Genomic DNA, 17558 nt, shown 5'->3' with positions numbered 1-17558 from the left:
TGCTATTGGCCCAGGGACTGATCCTGGAGTCCCGGGATCGAGTCTGGCATCAGGCTCCCTGCATGGAGCCTGCTTCTCCCTCTGCCTGTGTCTCTGCCTCTTTCTCTCTCTCTCTGTCTCTCATGAATAAATGAAATCTTTAAAAAAAAAAAGAACTGTAAGCTATTTGTAAGCAGAAGCACTCATGGAGAGCTCTTGGTGTGCCCCACAAAGTCACTGTTACATTGTTAATTTTTGAACAGAGCTGATGCAGTTTAAATTATTATACCCATTTTATAGCTGGGAAGCCTGAGGCTCAGAGAGCTAAGAAACCTGCTCCATATCCCAGGAACAGAGGATAGAGCCAGATCTTAAACACAGGAAGGCTGACTGGAGCCTTCATACCTGTGCCTATCCTTGTCCTCTCCGAGTATGGGACAGCACACTAAATGCTTTGTACTCACATCTTACCCAAAGTTCATGGTGGCCCTTCGAGGTGGGTGCCATTATCATCCCCATTTTGCAAATAAGGCAACTGAGGCTCAAAGAGGTGAAGGCACTGCCCCCAAACCACAGGCATGTCCTTGGGCAGTGGGCTGCAAATGGAGGCTACACAGAGCCAGGTGCTCCAAGCAGACATGGCTAATTTTAAAAGAATTAATTTCCAGGTCCTCAACTTCCATACAGACTCTTTCCTGAGAACAAGCTATGGCTCTTGTCTGTTTCTTGCCCCACCTTTTTCAACCACCCCCTCCCACTTCTCATTACCCCACCCTCCCATCTCTGCAGTGCATCTCACAGGGCAATGCTTCGAGGCTAAACCTTTCAGAACACCTCAAAAAGGACACCAATGACAAGATACAAATCCTTTTGCGACTCATCTAGTTTCCAATTCCTTTTTATTATTTTTAACCAAATTGAAAGAGAACCTAATGAAGCCATCAGTAAATCAGATCACTGAAAATAATCTTTCATAAGCAGTTGCTGTATGCTCTTTAGCATATAACTTGGAAGTCGCTGAAAAAAAAAAAAAAACAAGTGGCATTAGTTTATTGAGTTGTTACAAAACTCCTTCAGTCCCCCCTCAATTTTGATATGTAAATAAGGTAAAAATGAAAAATAGGAAGGGAATTGCTGCTAAACCCCATCTTACTTTAGTAGAAAGTAATCATCCAAGAATACATGATGTAATTGAGAGACACTCCATACCACTCATTAAGAGGTATGTTCCTGATAAAAATTCACTTGTGTTCAACAGCTATTTATCAAAATTCATTTTTTCTTGTTTTGGTTTATTGCATATAACTAAAAACTATCATGATAACTCAGTGCAGGAGAAAAATGTCAACACTTAAGAGCCTTATGAGCTCAGAAAATTAAAAACAATAATTTAAAATTTATATATTTTGGCTTAGGAAATTCTGACAAGTGACAAATGACATGCTTTCGAGCAGAGTAAAACATTGCTAGGATAAAACATGGAGAAATGGGGACACCTGGGTAGCTTAGTGGTTGAACGTCTGCCTTTGGCTCAGGGCCTGATCCCAGGGTCCTGGAATTGAGTCCCACATTGAGCTCCCCACAGGGAACCTGCTTTTCCTCTGCCTGTGTCTCTGCCTCTCTCTGTGTCTCTCGATATTATTTATTTATTCATGAGAGACACAGAGAGAGGCAGAGACACAGACAGAGGGAGAAGCAGGCTCCATGCAAGGAGCTAGATGTGGGACTCCATCCTGGGTCTCCAGGATCACGCCCTGGGCTGAAGACGGTGCTAAACCGCTGAGCCACCCAGGCTGCCTGAATAAATAAAATCTTAACAAAAAAAAAAAAAAAAAAAATGAAGACATGGAATGAAAATAACAGTCCAAGAAGAACACAAAATAATGCAAAATTTCCAAGTATTTCTGATGACCTTATTCATGTTATTTTAAAACAGAGGACATGGGTATCAGACATGTATTTCAATTCCATTGGACATATTTCAAAAAGTAGATATGAAATTTTACTTAATTTTTTAAATATTTCAATACACCAGAAGTCATAGAATCTGCAACCTACAATTTAAAAACATTTAATGTTGGGGTGCCTGGCTGGCTCAGTCGGAGGAGCATGCAACTCTTGATTTTAGGGTCGTGAGTTTGAGCCCCACATTGGGTGTAAAGATTACTTAAATAAATAAAACTTTAAAAAATTTAATGTCAAAAAAGTTAAAAAAAATAAAATAAAGATATTTAATGTCAACTTAAAACCCTTTGAGGGTCGTGGGGTCTGCATAGTTTTTAGAAAATTCTTTTCTAGATAACCTACAGCAAAAATGTTTGAAAATTGGGATTCCTGGGTGGCTCAGTGGTTGAGCCTGAGCCTTTGGCTCAGGTCATGATCCCGGGGTCCTGGGATGGAGTCCCACATCGGGCTCCCCACTGGGAGTCTGCTTCTCCCTCTGCCTGTGTCTCTGCCATTCTGTGTCTCTCATGAATAAATAAATAAAATCTAAAAAAAAAAAAAGTTTGAAGATTGCTGTGTAGGGATGAAGCGTTGCCTTAATTATGTGCTAAGGGATATCCTTGCACCAAGGAAGAATTAAGCATTCCCCACAAACAACACAATTCTGCCACATTTCCTCTCCCGAAGGAGAGATCTAGGCCCTGCAGAGCACTGGTCTATACCACACTAATTATGGTAACTTGCACCGTATTTCTTATAACAATAATGTAGTCCCCATTATCCTCTTTATGTATGTTATGCAAGTAAAGCAACTCCTGCGGCGCTCTAAATTTTCCGCAGAAACTTGGCCATGAAACTTTGAAACTTCACAACTTCGCCAAGCCCATGAGTCCAAATTTTCTACCATAAGGAAGTAGTCCAGGGCTATAGCTGGGAGTTGAGACTCTGAGTCTTACAGACCCGGATTTCAGCTCTGTCTCTTACAGGCTGTGTGAGCTTTGCAAGTCATCACACCTCTCTGAGCCTTAGTTTCCATATCTGTGGAAATGGGAGTGATAAGAGCACCTCTTTCACAAGGTTAAGAAGGTTAAAAAGATAATGTATGCCAAACCCGCAGCACAGTGTTTGGGACACAGTAAGGGCTCAGTAAATGGTGATTGTTACAGCTGAGAAAGTCTCCTCAGCGCAAAAACACGGCCCTGTTGGGCATGCTTCAGGGGGTATCAGTGAGAATCAGGAATCCGAGAGAGAAGTATCAATTACTCAAGCCCTACCATACACTAGGCACTGTGTGTATTTTGTTGCTCATTTGCAGGGAAACGGGCATTATCACCCCCATTTTGGAAGAGATGTAGAAGAGCTGTAAAGCGCCTCATTCAAGGTCACACATCTAAGTGACTAAACCACTAAAGGCTTGTGTATGTGTCTCTACAACTCTTCCCATGGGGCTGCACAAGTTTACTTCTAATATCAGACCAGGCCTGGTTGCTGAAGGTGCTCAAGCCATTCCAGAACAGTTACAGCATTCTGGGAGGTGCTCCTGCTTAGCAATTACTGTACCTGCCGGTAGCTAGGCTGTGTGACCTTCCGTGAGTGATTTAACCTTCCTGTGCCTCATTTTCCTCAGCTAATAATAGTATCTACCTCCTAGGGTTGTGAGAATTAAAGAGCACAATATATATTAAGCATAGATTGCATGTAATCTCTGTAAAGCCCTTTGCACAGTGAGAACTCAAATATTAGCTTTTGTACCATCATTATTACTCTCTTATCCAGCCTGGCCATTCCCCTCCCTTTTAGAGGGTTGCTGCTGAACTCCCCTAATACTCCGGATTCTCCCTCACTCTCCTTCAAGTGTTAATTCAGGGAGCTGTGCTCCCTACCATTTATTGAACATCTACTATGTGTCAGGCACTGTGTTGTTTCAATCCCCAGATCACCCTCGTGAAAGAGGAGTTGGTATCTCCTTTTTGCTGTCAAGTGAGGCTTATGAGGTTTACGTCCAGGTGGGTTCCAACTTCCCGGTAATTGAGTAGAATGTCTGGGACTCCAAGTCATTGGCCCCCTGGGTGCGGCAGTGCTGGCTGCAAACCTGCCGGGATATGTGAGGTACAAGGCGGGGTAAAGGAAGCTGGGGTCACGTTGTTTCTAATCAGGGCTTAATTCTTTGCTGCTGAGCCCTGGGCAGCAGCAAGAGAGGGAGACACCCCCACATAATGCCCTAGGGGTGTCCTGAATGCGATAGAAGAGAGCTGCGGGGCTGCCTACCGAGGTCAGCAATGCAACCTGCCAGCTGGGGAGTTGCCACTCGCAGTGCAGCTGTGGAGCAAGGATGCTCAGAATCATCATCTCCATGGCATCGGCCATCTGCAGGGAGGAAGCGAACATCGTGAGGCCAGGATGCGCCCAGGGCTGGGGGTGGCTGCGCCCCAGTCCGTGACCCCCGAGCATGCAGAGCCCTCCTCCTCCACTGGCTGCTGTGCGCCCTACCACACATCAAAACACACCCGGAGGTCCGGTAGCTCAGACGGTAGGTACCATGCAGGAATTGACGAAGAGGCATCTAACATTCTGTGTGTTTCTGTGTTTAAAAAAATAGGGGTGCTCCTCAAATGAAGTGGGGAAGCATTATATTTCTAAAACCTGAGAAAAACTTTTTACAGAGGTAGAGAGACAATGATCTTTTCTCTTTAGCTCAATTAAAGACTAGTTTATCTTTGGTGCATAGGTCATTGTTCATGTAGAATTGTCAGTATATTTAACAAGTACGAACTTCTAATATATTAACACATACTAGAAAACCCTGGTAATTACACATCATGGTATCTTCTTGAGAGTAGACAGAAACGATCTCCTTGGCCGTGGGAATGCGATAGATAAAAGATGGCTTTTTAAATTGGGGCGGGGGGGACAGTGATACGGGGAATTTGGAGATCCATTTGAAAAAATAGGTTAGCTCACCATCTTGCAACATTCACCAAAAATCAGTTTCAGTTGCATTAAAGGTCTAGATGTGTTCTTTGCTGGAGGTAGGTTAGATTTATAACAAGGGGTCATGAACCTCTTAAAGCAGAAGGCACATTTTCGTTTGTGCATGTTTATCTAGGGTGAGCTCCACAGAAGACATCATAATCTTATGGCAGCCCATGAGCCCCCAAAGGGTTGAGAACCACTTAATTAGCTAGAAACTTCAAATCTACCTTGAGGGCAATGACCAACCACACCCAAACTCCGGCCAAGGCCAGATCTTCATGATCACCAGCATCACTCAACATAAACTTTTGGTGATTCAAGCAAAGGCTCCATGTGGAGAGAATTATGTCCTTCCTCACAGCCCCGGCCCTGGAACCCAGCTGAATAGCATGAAGGTTTCCTGGAGACTGAATGTAAGGTCACGGCTCCCAGAAATACTTGCCCAAGCCAAGCCTGTGAGAACAGACAGCTTCCATTGAAATTTTCCAAACCCAATGGCTTCCACCGCATCTTCCACCATGAAAGTATCTGGAAAGGAGAAAGGGAGACGGGAGGAAGGAATGAGTGCATCCTGCAATTATCCTCATGTGGGAGTGCAGGGTGGGGGAAGGCGTTTCAGTCAAACTTAGTAAAGGCAGCACACCACTCCTAGAAATGTTATCCTAGAAAAACATTCCAGCTACAAAGTCCACTGTTTGTAAAAGGGAAAACTGGAAAACCCAGCATGTCTCTCAACAAGGGTTGGTTAGATAAATTACTATACATATCATAATTATATATAAATTTTTATATATCCACATTATAAAATATGACCTGCCTGTTAAAAAGAATGTGCAGATATAGAAAGATGCACACAACATATGGCTAATTAATTTTTTAAAACAAAGCAAAATGGGCAGCATATTTACTACGCTTTTCTTCTCGGAAATGTACGTGCCTGTGTGTACGTGTATGCATGTGGATGCATGTATGTGGCAATGCATGGAATGCGTACCTAACTTGAATTGTGGTTTCATTTTTGTTGTCTTTGGAGAGAGCAAGAGAGAAATCCTATGAGATTTTAGCTGTCTTCAACAATGCATCGCTTCCATAGTTGGGAAAGCAGGAAAGACTTTTTATTTTATTTTTTTATTTTTTTATTTTTTAAGAAAGACTTTTTAAAAGCAAAGTGCCGCTGCACTCCGATGGAGCTGTCCACATTATATTGTGAAGTCAAAAATTAAACTGGGGAGAGGTATGCATCATTAAGAGGGGCCTTTGTGATAGAATTAGAAACGTACGTGTGCGCCATGCAGGGGAAGAAAGACAAGGGTTCAAAAACCGTTAACAGAATCATCTTTGAGGATAGCATTCACTTTCTAACTTTTCCAAACAAATATGTTATTTGTGCGCTCAGAAAAAGTAGGAGGTAATTGATATGCTAGTAAGTATTTTCAAAAAATATAATGACTAAACATAATCTACTAGGCTGGTCTATGTCCTGCAACAGCACTGCTGCAAAAACTGGTGACATCTGAATAAAGTCTGGGGTTTAGTAAATAGGACGACACAGTGTTGGTTTCTTAGTTTTAGCAAATGCACCATGACCGGGTAAGATGTTAGCGTCGGGGGAAGCTGCATGAAGGGTATGTGGGAGCTCTCAGAACTATGTTTGCAGCTTTTCTGTAACCCTAAAATGGTTTCCAAAAAAGTTAATTAAAAAAATAAAAATACTAAAGGGAGCGTGCTGGGTGGCCCTTCTGTGGGCTGCCTCTGAGGATCTCATCAGCTCCCCACTGGGAGTTGTCATCTTTTTAGAATTTCAATCATGGATCTCTTACATCAATCATGATTTTCTCCAGAAGTGTGAGCCGGTGTTTATCACATCAGCAGGGGCTGGTTTCCTCCAGGAAAAAATACGGAGGAGCTGAGTGAAGTAAGTCAGTTGGAGAAGGACAAACATTATATGTTCTCATTCATTTGGGGAATATAAATAATAGTGAAAGGGAAAATAAGGGAAGGGAGAAGAAATGTGTGGGAAATATCAGAAAGGGAGACAGAACATAAAGACTGCTAACTCTGGGAAACGAACTAGGGGTGGTGGAAGGGGAGGAGGGCGGGGGGTGGGAGTGAATGGGTGACGGGCACTGGGTGTTATTCTGTATGTTAGTAAATTGAACAAAAAAAAAAAAAAAAAAAAAAAAAAAAAAAAAAAAGAAAAAATACGGAGGAGAAAGCAGAGTGAGTCCTACAGAGTCCTCAATAATAAGAATAATAATACGTAGAGTAATGGTGTGTGTCTGATTGCTCACTGTGGGCCAGGCACTGCAGAAAGGCATTGATGTACACTACCCCACTTAGTCCTGCTCGACTATTAGTTCAGACCCAGTCCCAGTTCCATTTTGCAGAGGAGGACATGGACTTGCCCAGTGTCACACAGCTGCCACACTGTAGCTCTGGGAGCTGAGCCCAGATCAGCTGGGAGTAGACACTGCTCCCAACCACTACCTGCCCCCTCCTGGTCATTGCCTCCTTAGATCTCCCAACCCAACTAGGCTTTGGGTTTAAGACATTAACCCTCTCTCATGTTGGGAATCTGGGGCCTTGCAGGAATGCTTGGAATGCTTTCATCCATCAGCATCATGTGTGAGGGGAGATGAGGTCCCATGGTACCACCTCAGGTGTCTTGTTTGACCAGTTCTACTCAGAGGAGCACAAGGTCATAGGTTGGAATATGGGCTTTGAGGCCACATTGCCTGGCTGTAGATCCAGCTTTGCTAATTTTTAGCTGTGTGACCCTGGGCAAGATACTTAGTCTTTCTGTGCTTCAGTTTTCTCTTCTACAAAATGGGGAAGATAAGTATAATAGTTCCAGTTGGAACTGGTGTGAAGATTAAATGGGTAATATGTGTAAAGTGCTTAGCAGAGTGCCTGGCCCAGAGTAAATCCTCAGGCAGTGTCAGCTGATCCTGTCACTATGGTCATCACCCTCATCACCAACACCATCATCATCACCACCATCATCATTACACTATCATCACCACCACCACCACCATGGTCGTCATCACTATCCTCCTCCTCCTCCTCACCTTCATAATCATCATCATCACCATCACCACCACCATCATCACCATCACCACCAACACCATCATTGTTGCTGCTGTCCTCAGCTGGGTGTAATGCAATGAAGCTGACTGGCAGGGATTGTGATGTAACCTTACTGCTGGAGGAAGCCATGTAGGCCCAGCCCACACTTCCAGTGTCACCTCTGGGCCCTCTAGGCCCTCCTACCTGCCCCTTCACTAGATGCCTCTGAGAGCACGATCTGGGGAGGTCACACTGGCACCTCAGAGCCCCTGACTGTGGCCCAGGCTGATGTCCCAACTGCAGAGCCCTCTCACCGTCAGTGGGATTGGCAAACTCCTTGGGCACAGCTGCCCCATCGTCCAGCTCGACAGCTTCTAGGCCCGCGCGGACCCCTTCAATCTGGACCTCATGCTCTCCCGAAGCCGTGTCATCCTCTGACCTTGCACTCTCGCCCGTGCGACGGAATTTCACCACCCTAGAGGACAGAGCAAATCTGGTCATGATAGCTAGAACTTCCCTTCGATGGCCTTGCTGCACAGCCCTTGTGCCCAAGACAGGTGAAAGGCTTTTTCTTGTGATCCAGAGACTTGATGTGGGGGGAGGGGGTTGGCATTTCTATTGAGTTGGACTGATGGGGATCTGACAGCTTCAAGAGTTACATATCAGGGCTGCCACATACATTCATACAGGTTGGGCACTGCACAACTCCAGGGGGACCCTACTTACAGGTTAAGCTATGTGAAAGAGGTTATCTGTGTTCTAGATGTAAATACTGTTTGGAATCACATGTGTTTCAGAATTTAGATTTGTCTTTCTGTATGTAACAGAGGTAACAACTTGGTCACCTAGGGGTTACATTATGCCCACAAAAGGCTGCCCAGACTACTTTTTAACTTAAAGTGGATGACCAAGTTTTTAAATTGGGAGAATTAGTGTAAAAAGCCAGGTATCTCATGTCTCTTCAAAACATAGAGTATCTGGGGCACCTGGCTGGCTCAGTTGGTAGAGAGAGCATGTGACTCTTGATCTCAGCTGTAGGGTTGAGCCCTATGTTGGGTGGAGGGATTACTTTTTTTTTTTTTTTTTAAAGATTTTATTTATTTATTCATGAGAGACACAGAGAAAGAGAGAGGGGCAGAGACATAGGCAGAGGGAGAAGCAGGCTCTATGCAGGGAGCCCGATGTGGGACTCGATCCTGGGTCTTCAGGATCAGGCCCTGGGCTGAAGGTGGCACTAAACTGCTGAGCCACCCAGGCTGCCTGAGGGATTACCTTTTGAAAAAAGAGTATTTGGTCATCTGGGGCCCACGTTCCTATAAGGGAGCTGTGTGGCTAGATCTGGGTAGTGTGCTCCCTGTAGACAGGACACACCAAACTTGATGGCAATTTCCTCCTCTCCCAATTACCTCCAGCCCTGAGGGTCCTTTGCCACTTATCCTCATGTGTTCTGTGTTCCTCTTACGTGGCACTTACCCCCTTTGTCTGGCCCTGTAGGCCTTTGAGTTTGAGACCCATGGACTCCACTTTGCAATACATTCCCTCAAATTATGCTCTTGTTACTCTGGAAAAGCCTTGATTTTTCTGAGCAGCAATCACGTCATCTGGGGTTCAGCAGCAAAATTACCTGTGTCCTTCCAACTCCTTCATTCCCAAATACAAAACTCCTGTCTGCCAGCCCTGTGGTGGGTTTTGGGGTCATAGCAGAGATAGGATAGAGGTGTCCCTCTTGTCACAAGAGTGATATTGAGTGAGTAATGCCTGTTCCCATCAAGGCTTTGAAAAAAGAACTCTGGGATGTCACAGACATGAATGGCTAGAGGGTAAATTTGGGCAATGTTTTAACAAGGTAAAACAGGAGAAATAGGCAAGTAAAATATACTGCTATCATTATTATTAATTAATTTATTTATTAACTTGCATTACTCCATGTATTTCACCAAGCAATAACTGGTACTCTGACATAGAAAGGGTAAAGCTTCAAATTGCAGAAGCATGGGGAACATGTCCTGCTTGTGAGGTTGGAGAAAAGAAAAAAACCAGATGAAATCACAGTAATTTTGCAAATACCTGAACCCCCATTCTCTGACAAGGCTGGGCCCAGAGAGCTTGAGTGGTCAAGCTCGCCTTGGACTAGAACTGTGGGGCTGAGCACAGAGCACGGGGTTTGCAGGCCATTCTGGTCTGACAGAAAAGCCTGGAGCTAACTCTCCATCCTGTCTTAGCACCACCACCACAGTCCAGCAGCATCGAGCTTACGTTCTGTGCCCCGTGCTACCTGTTGTTTACCAGCATTCGATCTGCACAACTGCTGAGGTTGGGAGGTGATCACCTCTTTCTAGAAAAGAAAACGGAGGCCTAGAAGTCACGTGACTCACCCACAGCCACACAGCTAGAGACACAAAGCCTGATGCCTGTCAGATCATAAACCTTATATTCCCAGCCAAAGACAGGATGCTATAGCTCCAAACCCTTCTATTTCTCTCTACCCACTCTAATTTTTATTCCATAAAAACATTTTATTTTGAGATATTTAAAGCATTTACAATTATATAGAATCTGCCGTCCAGTTTAAGGACCAAACACTTCTATTAGGTTGAACCATGTAAAATTGCCAATATTCGACCATAATTCAGTCGAAGCTACCACGACTCCTTTCTGCTTTCCTTCTTTCACATCCTGATGGGAAATGCTCTTCTTTGATCAGAAATCTTTACATACATCATTATTTGACCTAATCCTCACAGAAACCTGAGTGGTGGTGACTATTATCATCCCCACTGGCTAAGATATATCTATAGTCACTCTGAGCCTCACTTTACCTCCTCTCTAAATGGGGTGTGATAATTGTGTAATAAATTGGATTCCTGGGCAGCCCCGGTGGCGCAGCAGTTTAGCACCATCTGCAGCCCAGGGCATGATCCTGGACCCTGGATCGAGTCCCACATCGGGCTCTCTGCATGGTGCCTTCTTCTGTCTCTGCCTCTCTCTCTCTCTCTGCGTCTCTATGAATAAATAAATAAATCTTAAAAAAAAGAAATTGGATTCCTTAGAAGCAGAGCTGTATGGTGGGATCCTTTTTTTTTCCAATGGTGGTAAAATATACATAAAATAAAATTTGCCATTTCAACCATTTGTAAGTGTCAATTCTGTGGCTTTAAGCATGTTCACACGGTTGCACAACCATCACCATCATCCAAATCCAGAATTCTTTATCTTCCCGATCTGAAACTCTACCTGTGAAACACTGACTCCCCATTCCCCTCTCCCTCCAACCCCCACTAACCACAATTCTACTTTCTGTCTCTCAATTCGACTACTCTAGTTACCTCATGTAAGTAGAATCATACAGTATTTGTGCTTTTGTGACTGGCTCATTTCACTTTGAATAACAGCCTCAAGACTCATTCATGTTGCAGCACGTGTCAGAATGTCCTTCCTTTTTGAGGCTAAATACTATTCCATTGTATGGATATACCACAGCTTTTAATACATTCATACATTAGTGGACACCTGGGTTATTTCTGCCTCTTGGCTGTTGTGAATAATGCTGCTTATGAACACGGGTGTGCAAATATCTGTTTGAGTCCCTGCTTTCAATTCTTTTGGTTCTATACACAGAAGTGGAATTGCTGGATCATATGATAATTCTATGTTTAATTTTTTGAGGAGCCTGCATATTGTTTTCCAGGGCATCTATACCAGTTTACATTCCCATGATCAATGAAGGAACAGTTCCAATGTTTCTATATCCTTGCCAATAATACTGTGTTTCATTTTTTGGGTAAAGGCCATTCTAATGGGTGTGAAATCGTATCTCATTGTGGTTTTGATGTGAATTTCCCTAAAACTGAACATCTTTTAATGTGTTTATTGGCCATTTGTATATCTTCTTTGAAATAAATGTTTGTTCAAGTCTTTTATCCATTTTTCAATCAGGTTGTTTGGGGTTTTTGTTGTTGATATATTCTGGATATCAATCCCTTATCCAAGATGTAATTTGCAAATATTTTCTCCCATTCCACAGGTTGCCTTTTCACCCTGTTGACTATGTCCTTTGATGTATACAAGTTTTTATTTTATTATTTTTTTAAGATTTTATTTATTTATTCATGAGAGACACAGATTGAGAGAGAGAGAGGCAGAGACACAGGCAGAGGAAGAAGCAGGCTCCCTGCGGGGAGCCTGATGTGGGACTCCATCCCGGGTCTCCAGGATCACGCCCTGGGCCGAAGGTGGGCACAAAACTGCTAAGCCAACCAGGGATTCCCTGCATACAAGTTTTTAATTGTGATATAGTCCTGCCAAACCCAATGCCATGAGTCTTTTTCGTTATATTTTCTTGTAAGAGATTTTTGTAGGATTGAGTCTTTGATCCATTTGAGTTGATTTTTGTGTATGGTGTAAGGCAAGGGTCCAGCTTCATTATTTTGCATGTGGAAATTCAGTTTTCCCAGCATTATTTGTTGAAAAGATTGTCCTTCAACTCCCATTGAATGGTCTTGGCACACTTGTCAAAAATCACTTGGCTGGAGCAGCCCCAGTGGCCCAGCGGTTTGGCACTGCCTTTGGCCCGGGGTGTGATCCTGGGGACCCAGAATCGAGTCCCATGTTGGGCTCCCTGCGTGGAGCCTGCTTCTCCCTCTGCCTGTGTCTCTTCCTCTCTCTCTCCCTCTCTCTCTGTCTCTCATGAATAAATAAATAAATAAAATCTTTTAAAAAAATCACTTGGCTGTATATCTGAGGGTTTATATTTGAGCTCTCTATTCTATTCCATGGTCTATATGTCTTTCCTTAGGCCGGTACCACTGTAGTTTTGTAGTCAGGATTGAAATCAGGAAGTATGAGGCCTCCAATTTTGTTCTTATTTTGATTTTATTGCATTGGCTATTCTGGGTCTCTTGAGATTTCAAATGAATTTTATGATAAATTATATTTCTGCAAACAATGGGTTGGGGATTCTTGTGCAATTATTTGTTAAGGAAGTACTTCCATTGTGAAGTGAGGGTGGAAGGACAAGGCAGAGGGACAAGCTGAACAGGGATGTGGTTTCTGCTGGAATCTGATCCGATGGGGAGCTCTGGAATGTGAACTATGCCATTTAGATCGTCCCACCCAGAATCCTGGGGGCGCTGGGCTCACATAGGTTATTGGCATATCACCCCAGTGGTGAAGAGCATAACCTCCCAGGTGTCCCCAGGTGAGGCAGCTCCTCTCAAACAAGGGCAATCTTCTAGAGCAGACTGCAGCTGTGAGCTGTAAGCAGCCAATCCTGGGGCACCTGGGAGATGCACCAGTCTGGTAAAGGGGATCTGTGACAGGAACCAATGGTATTTGCTACAAATAAGCCCCTCCAGAGTTATTATGCAGACAAATTTAAATCACTGTACAAACATTGAATTCCCCTCCCTTAAACTTCTTAGAAAATAGTTCTCAAACCGTATAGCTATTTTTATTGAGTGCTTGTTATATGCTAAGAGCTATGCTATAAGCCTTTCACATTTTCTCCCATTACCCTGACAATTAACCTATGAATTAGGTACTACTGTTGTCTCCATTTTACAGATGAGGAAATATGCTCAGGGAGGTAAAGGCATTCATCCAAGGTCACACAGCTTGAGGGAGTTGAGGATCAACCTGGTTGGCTTTTGTATTTGAGCCCGAGGTCCTAATCACCAGGCATCAGTTTCTCTCTCCAGAATTCACATGTGTCTGGGGAATGAATGTGAGGCCTGAACTGAACTGGCCTATGTGGGAAAGATTTGCCAGACAGTGGGAAATGGTGTGTTTTGGAGCAGGAATCAAAAGGCACAGCTTCATTCTACACTGGCTGACAACTCTGCAGGTCATCACACTGGTGCAAGGGTTTTGATCTGGATGGAGCCTTAGAACCCCAACAAGGCTGGTCACAACACTAATGGCTGGGCCCCACTCCCCGAGGGTCCGATTCAGTAGGTCTTAGCCAGGAACTGAGATCTTGCATTTCTGACACGTTCCCAGGTGGTGCTGTTGTTGCTGATCTGGGGACTGATTTAATGCATTGGAGCCAGATGAATGATTCTGCTGTATGCCTGCCCCCTGCCAATCATGAAACAGTCAGGCTGAGGAATGGAGCCTCTATTCTGTTGGCTGAGGTGGGTGCCTGCCGCTCGTCTGCCTTATCTGAGAGGCCCAGAACCCCTGTGATACAGGGCTCAGGCAAATGTCCCTGCCATCTGGAGCTGGAGTCTCCCTTGGAGCTGGGAGGCAGACGTCACCGAAGAGCAAAGGCCAGGAGACAGACTGTCTTAGGCCCAGAAATCTGGATAGAAGGTGGGGTCTGGGCCTTAAGCAGTACTTGCCAGCAAGACCAGTTTTATTCTGAGTATGTATTATTGGGAGTAGCTTTAGGGGGCATGCTGATTGAGATTGTGGGAGTGTTCCCAAGCCAGTGGTGTGCCTATAAACTGAATTTCAACTAAAACCCCCAAACCATAAGGGTGTATAGCATATGACAATATGTGACCAATTTCAACCTGTCAGTGTTTAAATAACAGGGTCCCCAAATTTCTGAACACTTCACTATCAATCTGCTCTTAGAACTAATATGAATAGTCTGTAGCACACCGCTGTATAAAAGTCCTCAAACCACTGACACCTGCTATAACACGGATGGGTGAAGTATTATGCTGAGTGAAAGAAGCCAGACACAAAAGGTCACATGTTGCAGGATTCCATTGAGGCGAAGTTATCCAGAATAGGCAAATGCACAGACAGGAAGCAGATTAGTGTTTGCCAGGGACTGAGGAGGAGGGGAAATGTGGAATGACTCTCTAATGGTACAGGGTTTCCTTCTGGGGTGATGAAAATTCTCTGGAACAGATAGAGGTAATGGTTATGCACTATTGTGAGTGTATGCCCATGTTCACTGCAGCGTTATTCATGATAGCCCCAAAGGTGGGAGAAACCCAAGTGTTTATCAGTAGATGAATGGACGGATAATCAAAATGTGGTCCATTCACAAAATGGAGTACTATTCAGTCCTATACAGGAAGAAATGTCAATGCATGCTACAATGTGGATAAACCTTGAAAATGTCATGCTAAGTGAAATATGCCTGTCACAAAACAACAAATATTATATGATTCCACTTTTGAGATACTTGGAGTAGTCAGCATCATAGAGACAAAGCAGAGTAGCAATGGTCAGTGGCTGGGGGAGGAGGAATGGGGGGTTAGTGTTTAATGGGTTCAGAGTTTCTGTTTGAGAAGATGAAACAGTCCTGGAGATGGATGGTGGTGCTGGTTGAGCAACAGGGTGAACATATTTAATGCCACAGAACTATATACCTACGAATGATTACAATGATAAATTTTGTTATGTTTCACCATCCAAAAAAAGATCCTCAGCCCTTAATACTGCCACAGATGTTACTGGAATCCATTTGTTCATTTATTCAACAAATATTTATTGAGCACCTGCCTTGTAGCACCTCCAAAGGTACTTGCTAGGATTTCAAAGGGATTTCCTACAGACTTAGGCTCCTTCCTGTGGTGCTCATAGTCTGCTGGGGAGGGGAGCAGCACCTTAAAAAGGTGCGTAGGGGGGCGCCTGGGTGGCTTAGTGGGTTAAGTGTCTGCCTTCAGCTCAGGTCATGATCCCAGGGTCGTGGGATCAAGCCCTGTGTCGGGCTCTCTGTTGAGCAGGGAGCCTGCTTCTCCCTCTCCCTTTGCCTGCTGCTCCCCCTGCTTGTGCTCTCTCTCTGTCAAATAAATAAATAAAATCTTAAAAAAATGAATAAAAAGATGTGTATGTGTGTGTGTATCACTACATAGCTATCTTGTACATTGTAAGAAATGCTACAAATAACAAACACCATGGAAGGCTAGCTGGGTGTGTGTGTGACGTTTCAACTCTGCAGCCCTCTGAGTAAGGGGTGGTATTAAATGGGAAGGAATTGCAAACAGGTGGGACTCCTTGTCCCCCAAGAAGTAACCTCCCAATCAGAAGCATAAACAGCCCCCAAGATACTTGTAGGAGATGGAAATATAGAGAAGTATCAAATGAGTGAAGGAAATGGACATTTCCATGCATTATCACCTCATTTTCAGGGATAAAGGGAAGGTCGATGGATCACCCTTGACTCTGAGGGTAATATCACGGAAGGAAATGACTATGTGGCCTGATAATCTTCCCTGAATCCTGCTTGTATCACACTCTCTCCTCAAGGACTGTCCAGAGCTCCACACCTCTTTTTGTGGCAAATAGTGACCACTGCAACTTGGAGGAAGGTAACCTGTGACAGCTTTCAAAATTTTAAGCGCTCTGTGCTCCCACTCAGAATCGTGCTGCTGGCGGTTCAATGCAGGGACAGACACGAGCAGGTGATGATTTACTGTACGAACAACTGCTGATAAGGATTGTTAGCTTACCATGCCAGGTGCCAGGTTTGTGCTCTGCATTGATTACAGTACGTAATCTCGCAGGTTAGTGTTTGCTAATGGGGTGTCGTTAACCCCATTTTACAGATGAGGATAGTCAAGCACAGAGGGGCCAGGAGCTTACCTATGGTCAGATAGTAGGTGTCTAAGCTGGACTTTGGCAAAGCCATCTGATTTCAGAGTCCCCACTCTCAGCCACTCTGCTATAGTCTCTTCTGGTGCTGGCAAGCTTTTGCAGCAAAACCAGAAACAATCATCATGAGGGGAATAATTACACAGATTATGGCACATCCACTTAGGAAAATGTTTTAAAAAATTGTTGATCAGTATCACAATATCACAACAGTCCAGGTGTCCACCAATGGATGAATGGATAAACAAAGCGTGGTGTGTATATACAATGAAATATGAAGCAGCCTTGAAAAAAGGAAATTCTCACACATGCCACAATGTGGATGAACTTTGAAGATACCCTGCTAAATGAAATAAGTCTGACATGAAAGAGTTCACCTATATAAGGAAGCCTAAAATAGTCAAATTCACAGGAACAGAAAATAGAATAGCAGTTGCCAGGGGCTCAGGAGAAAGGGAGTCAGTTTATCTTTTTATTTTATCATTTTTTTTAGATTTTATTTATTTATTCATGAGAGACACAGAGACAGACACAGAGACATAGGCAGAGGGAGAAGCAGGTTCCCCATGGAGAGCTTGATGCAGGACTTGATCCCAGAACCCCGGGATCACGACCTGAACTCAACCTTTGAGCTTTGAGCCACCAGGTGTCCTAGGAGTTAGTGTTTAATGGGAACAGAGTTTCGGCTGGAGAAGATGAAAAGTTCTGGAGATGGATGGTGGTGGTGGTTGTACAATAATGTGAATGTACTCAAGGCTGCTAACGGTATGCTTACAATTGTCGAAATGGCGATTTTTATTTTATGTATATTTTATCACAATAAACACACACACACAAGTTAATCTGTAAGAGCCAACAGGAAAAGACTGGGGCTTATTATTTTATTTTTTAGAGAGAGAGAGAGTGCATGTAGGGTGGGAGGAGAGGCCAAGGGAGAGGGAGAGGGAGAAAGAGAACCTTAGCAGGCTCCACACCCAGCTCAGAGCCCAGCTCAGGGTTCTATCTCATGACCCTGAGATCATGACCTGACCTGAAATCAATAGTCA

General features: G+C 43.9%; 2 protein-coding genes across 3 annotated transcripts in view; one reads left to right on the top strand and one right to left on the bottom strand.

The window, feature by feature from the left end:
- Nucleotides 1-17558, bottom strand: part of LOC112676718 (SV2 related protein) — a 70823-nt gene that overhangs the window by 43873 nt on the left and 9392 nt on the right. The window contains exons 2-4 of the mRNA XM_025474287.3: nt 8277-8437; nt 5339-5424; nt 4192-4290 (exon numbers count right to left, since the gene is read on the bottom strand). Of these exons, the coding sequence (XP_025330072.1) occupies nt 4192-4290; nt 5339-5424; nt 8277-8437 (346 nt within the window). The remainder of the gene's footprint in view (nt 1-4191; nt 4291-5338; nt 5425-8276; nt 8438-17558) is intronic.
- USP30 (ubiquitin specific peptidase 30) overlaps nt 8042-17558 on the top strand; it is a 63139-nt gene continuing 53622 nt past the window's right edge. Inside the window, exons 1-2 of one of the 2 annotated variants that reach the window (XM_025474294.3) lie at nt 8042-8519; nt 13960-14093. In XM_025474294.3, coding sequence (XP_025330079.1) covers nt 14068-14093 — 26 coding nt within the window. In that variant the 5' untranslated portion in view covers nt 8042-8519; nt 13960-14067. The remainder of the gene's footprint in view (nt 8520-13959; nt 14094-17558) is intronic. The other variant, XM_025474293.3, reaches the window with a different exon arrangement.

This window comes from Canis lupus, chromosome 26 (assembly GCF_003254725.2).
Source record: "Canis lupus dingo isolate Sandy chromosome 26, ASM325472v2, whole genome shotgun sequence".
In the NCBI taxonomy this organism is placed as follows: Eukaryota; Metazoa; Chordata; class Mammalia; order Carnivora; family Canidae; genus Canis; species Canis lupus.
Note: the sequence above shows the minus strand (reverse complement) of the source record. Positions and strands in the feature narration are given on the sequence as shown.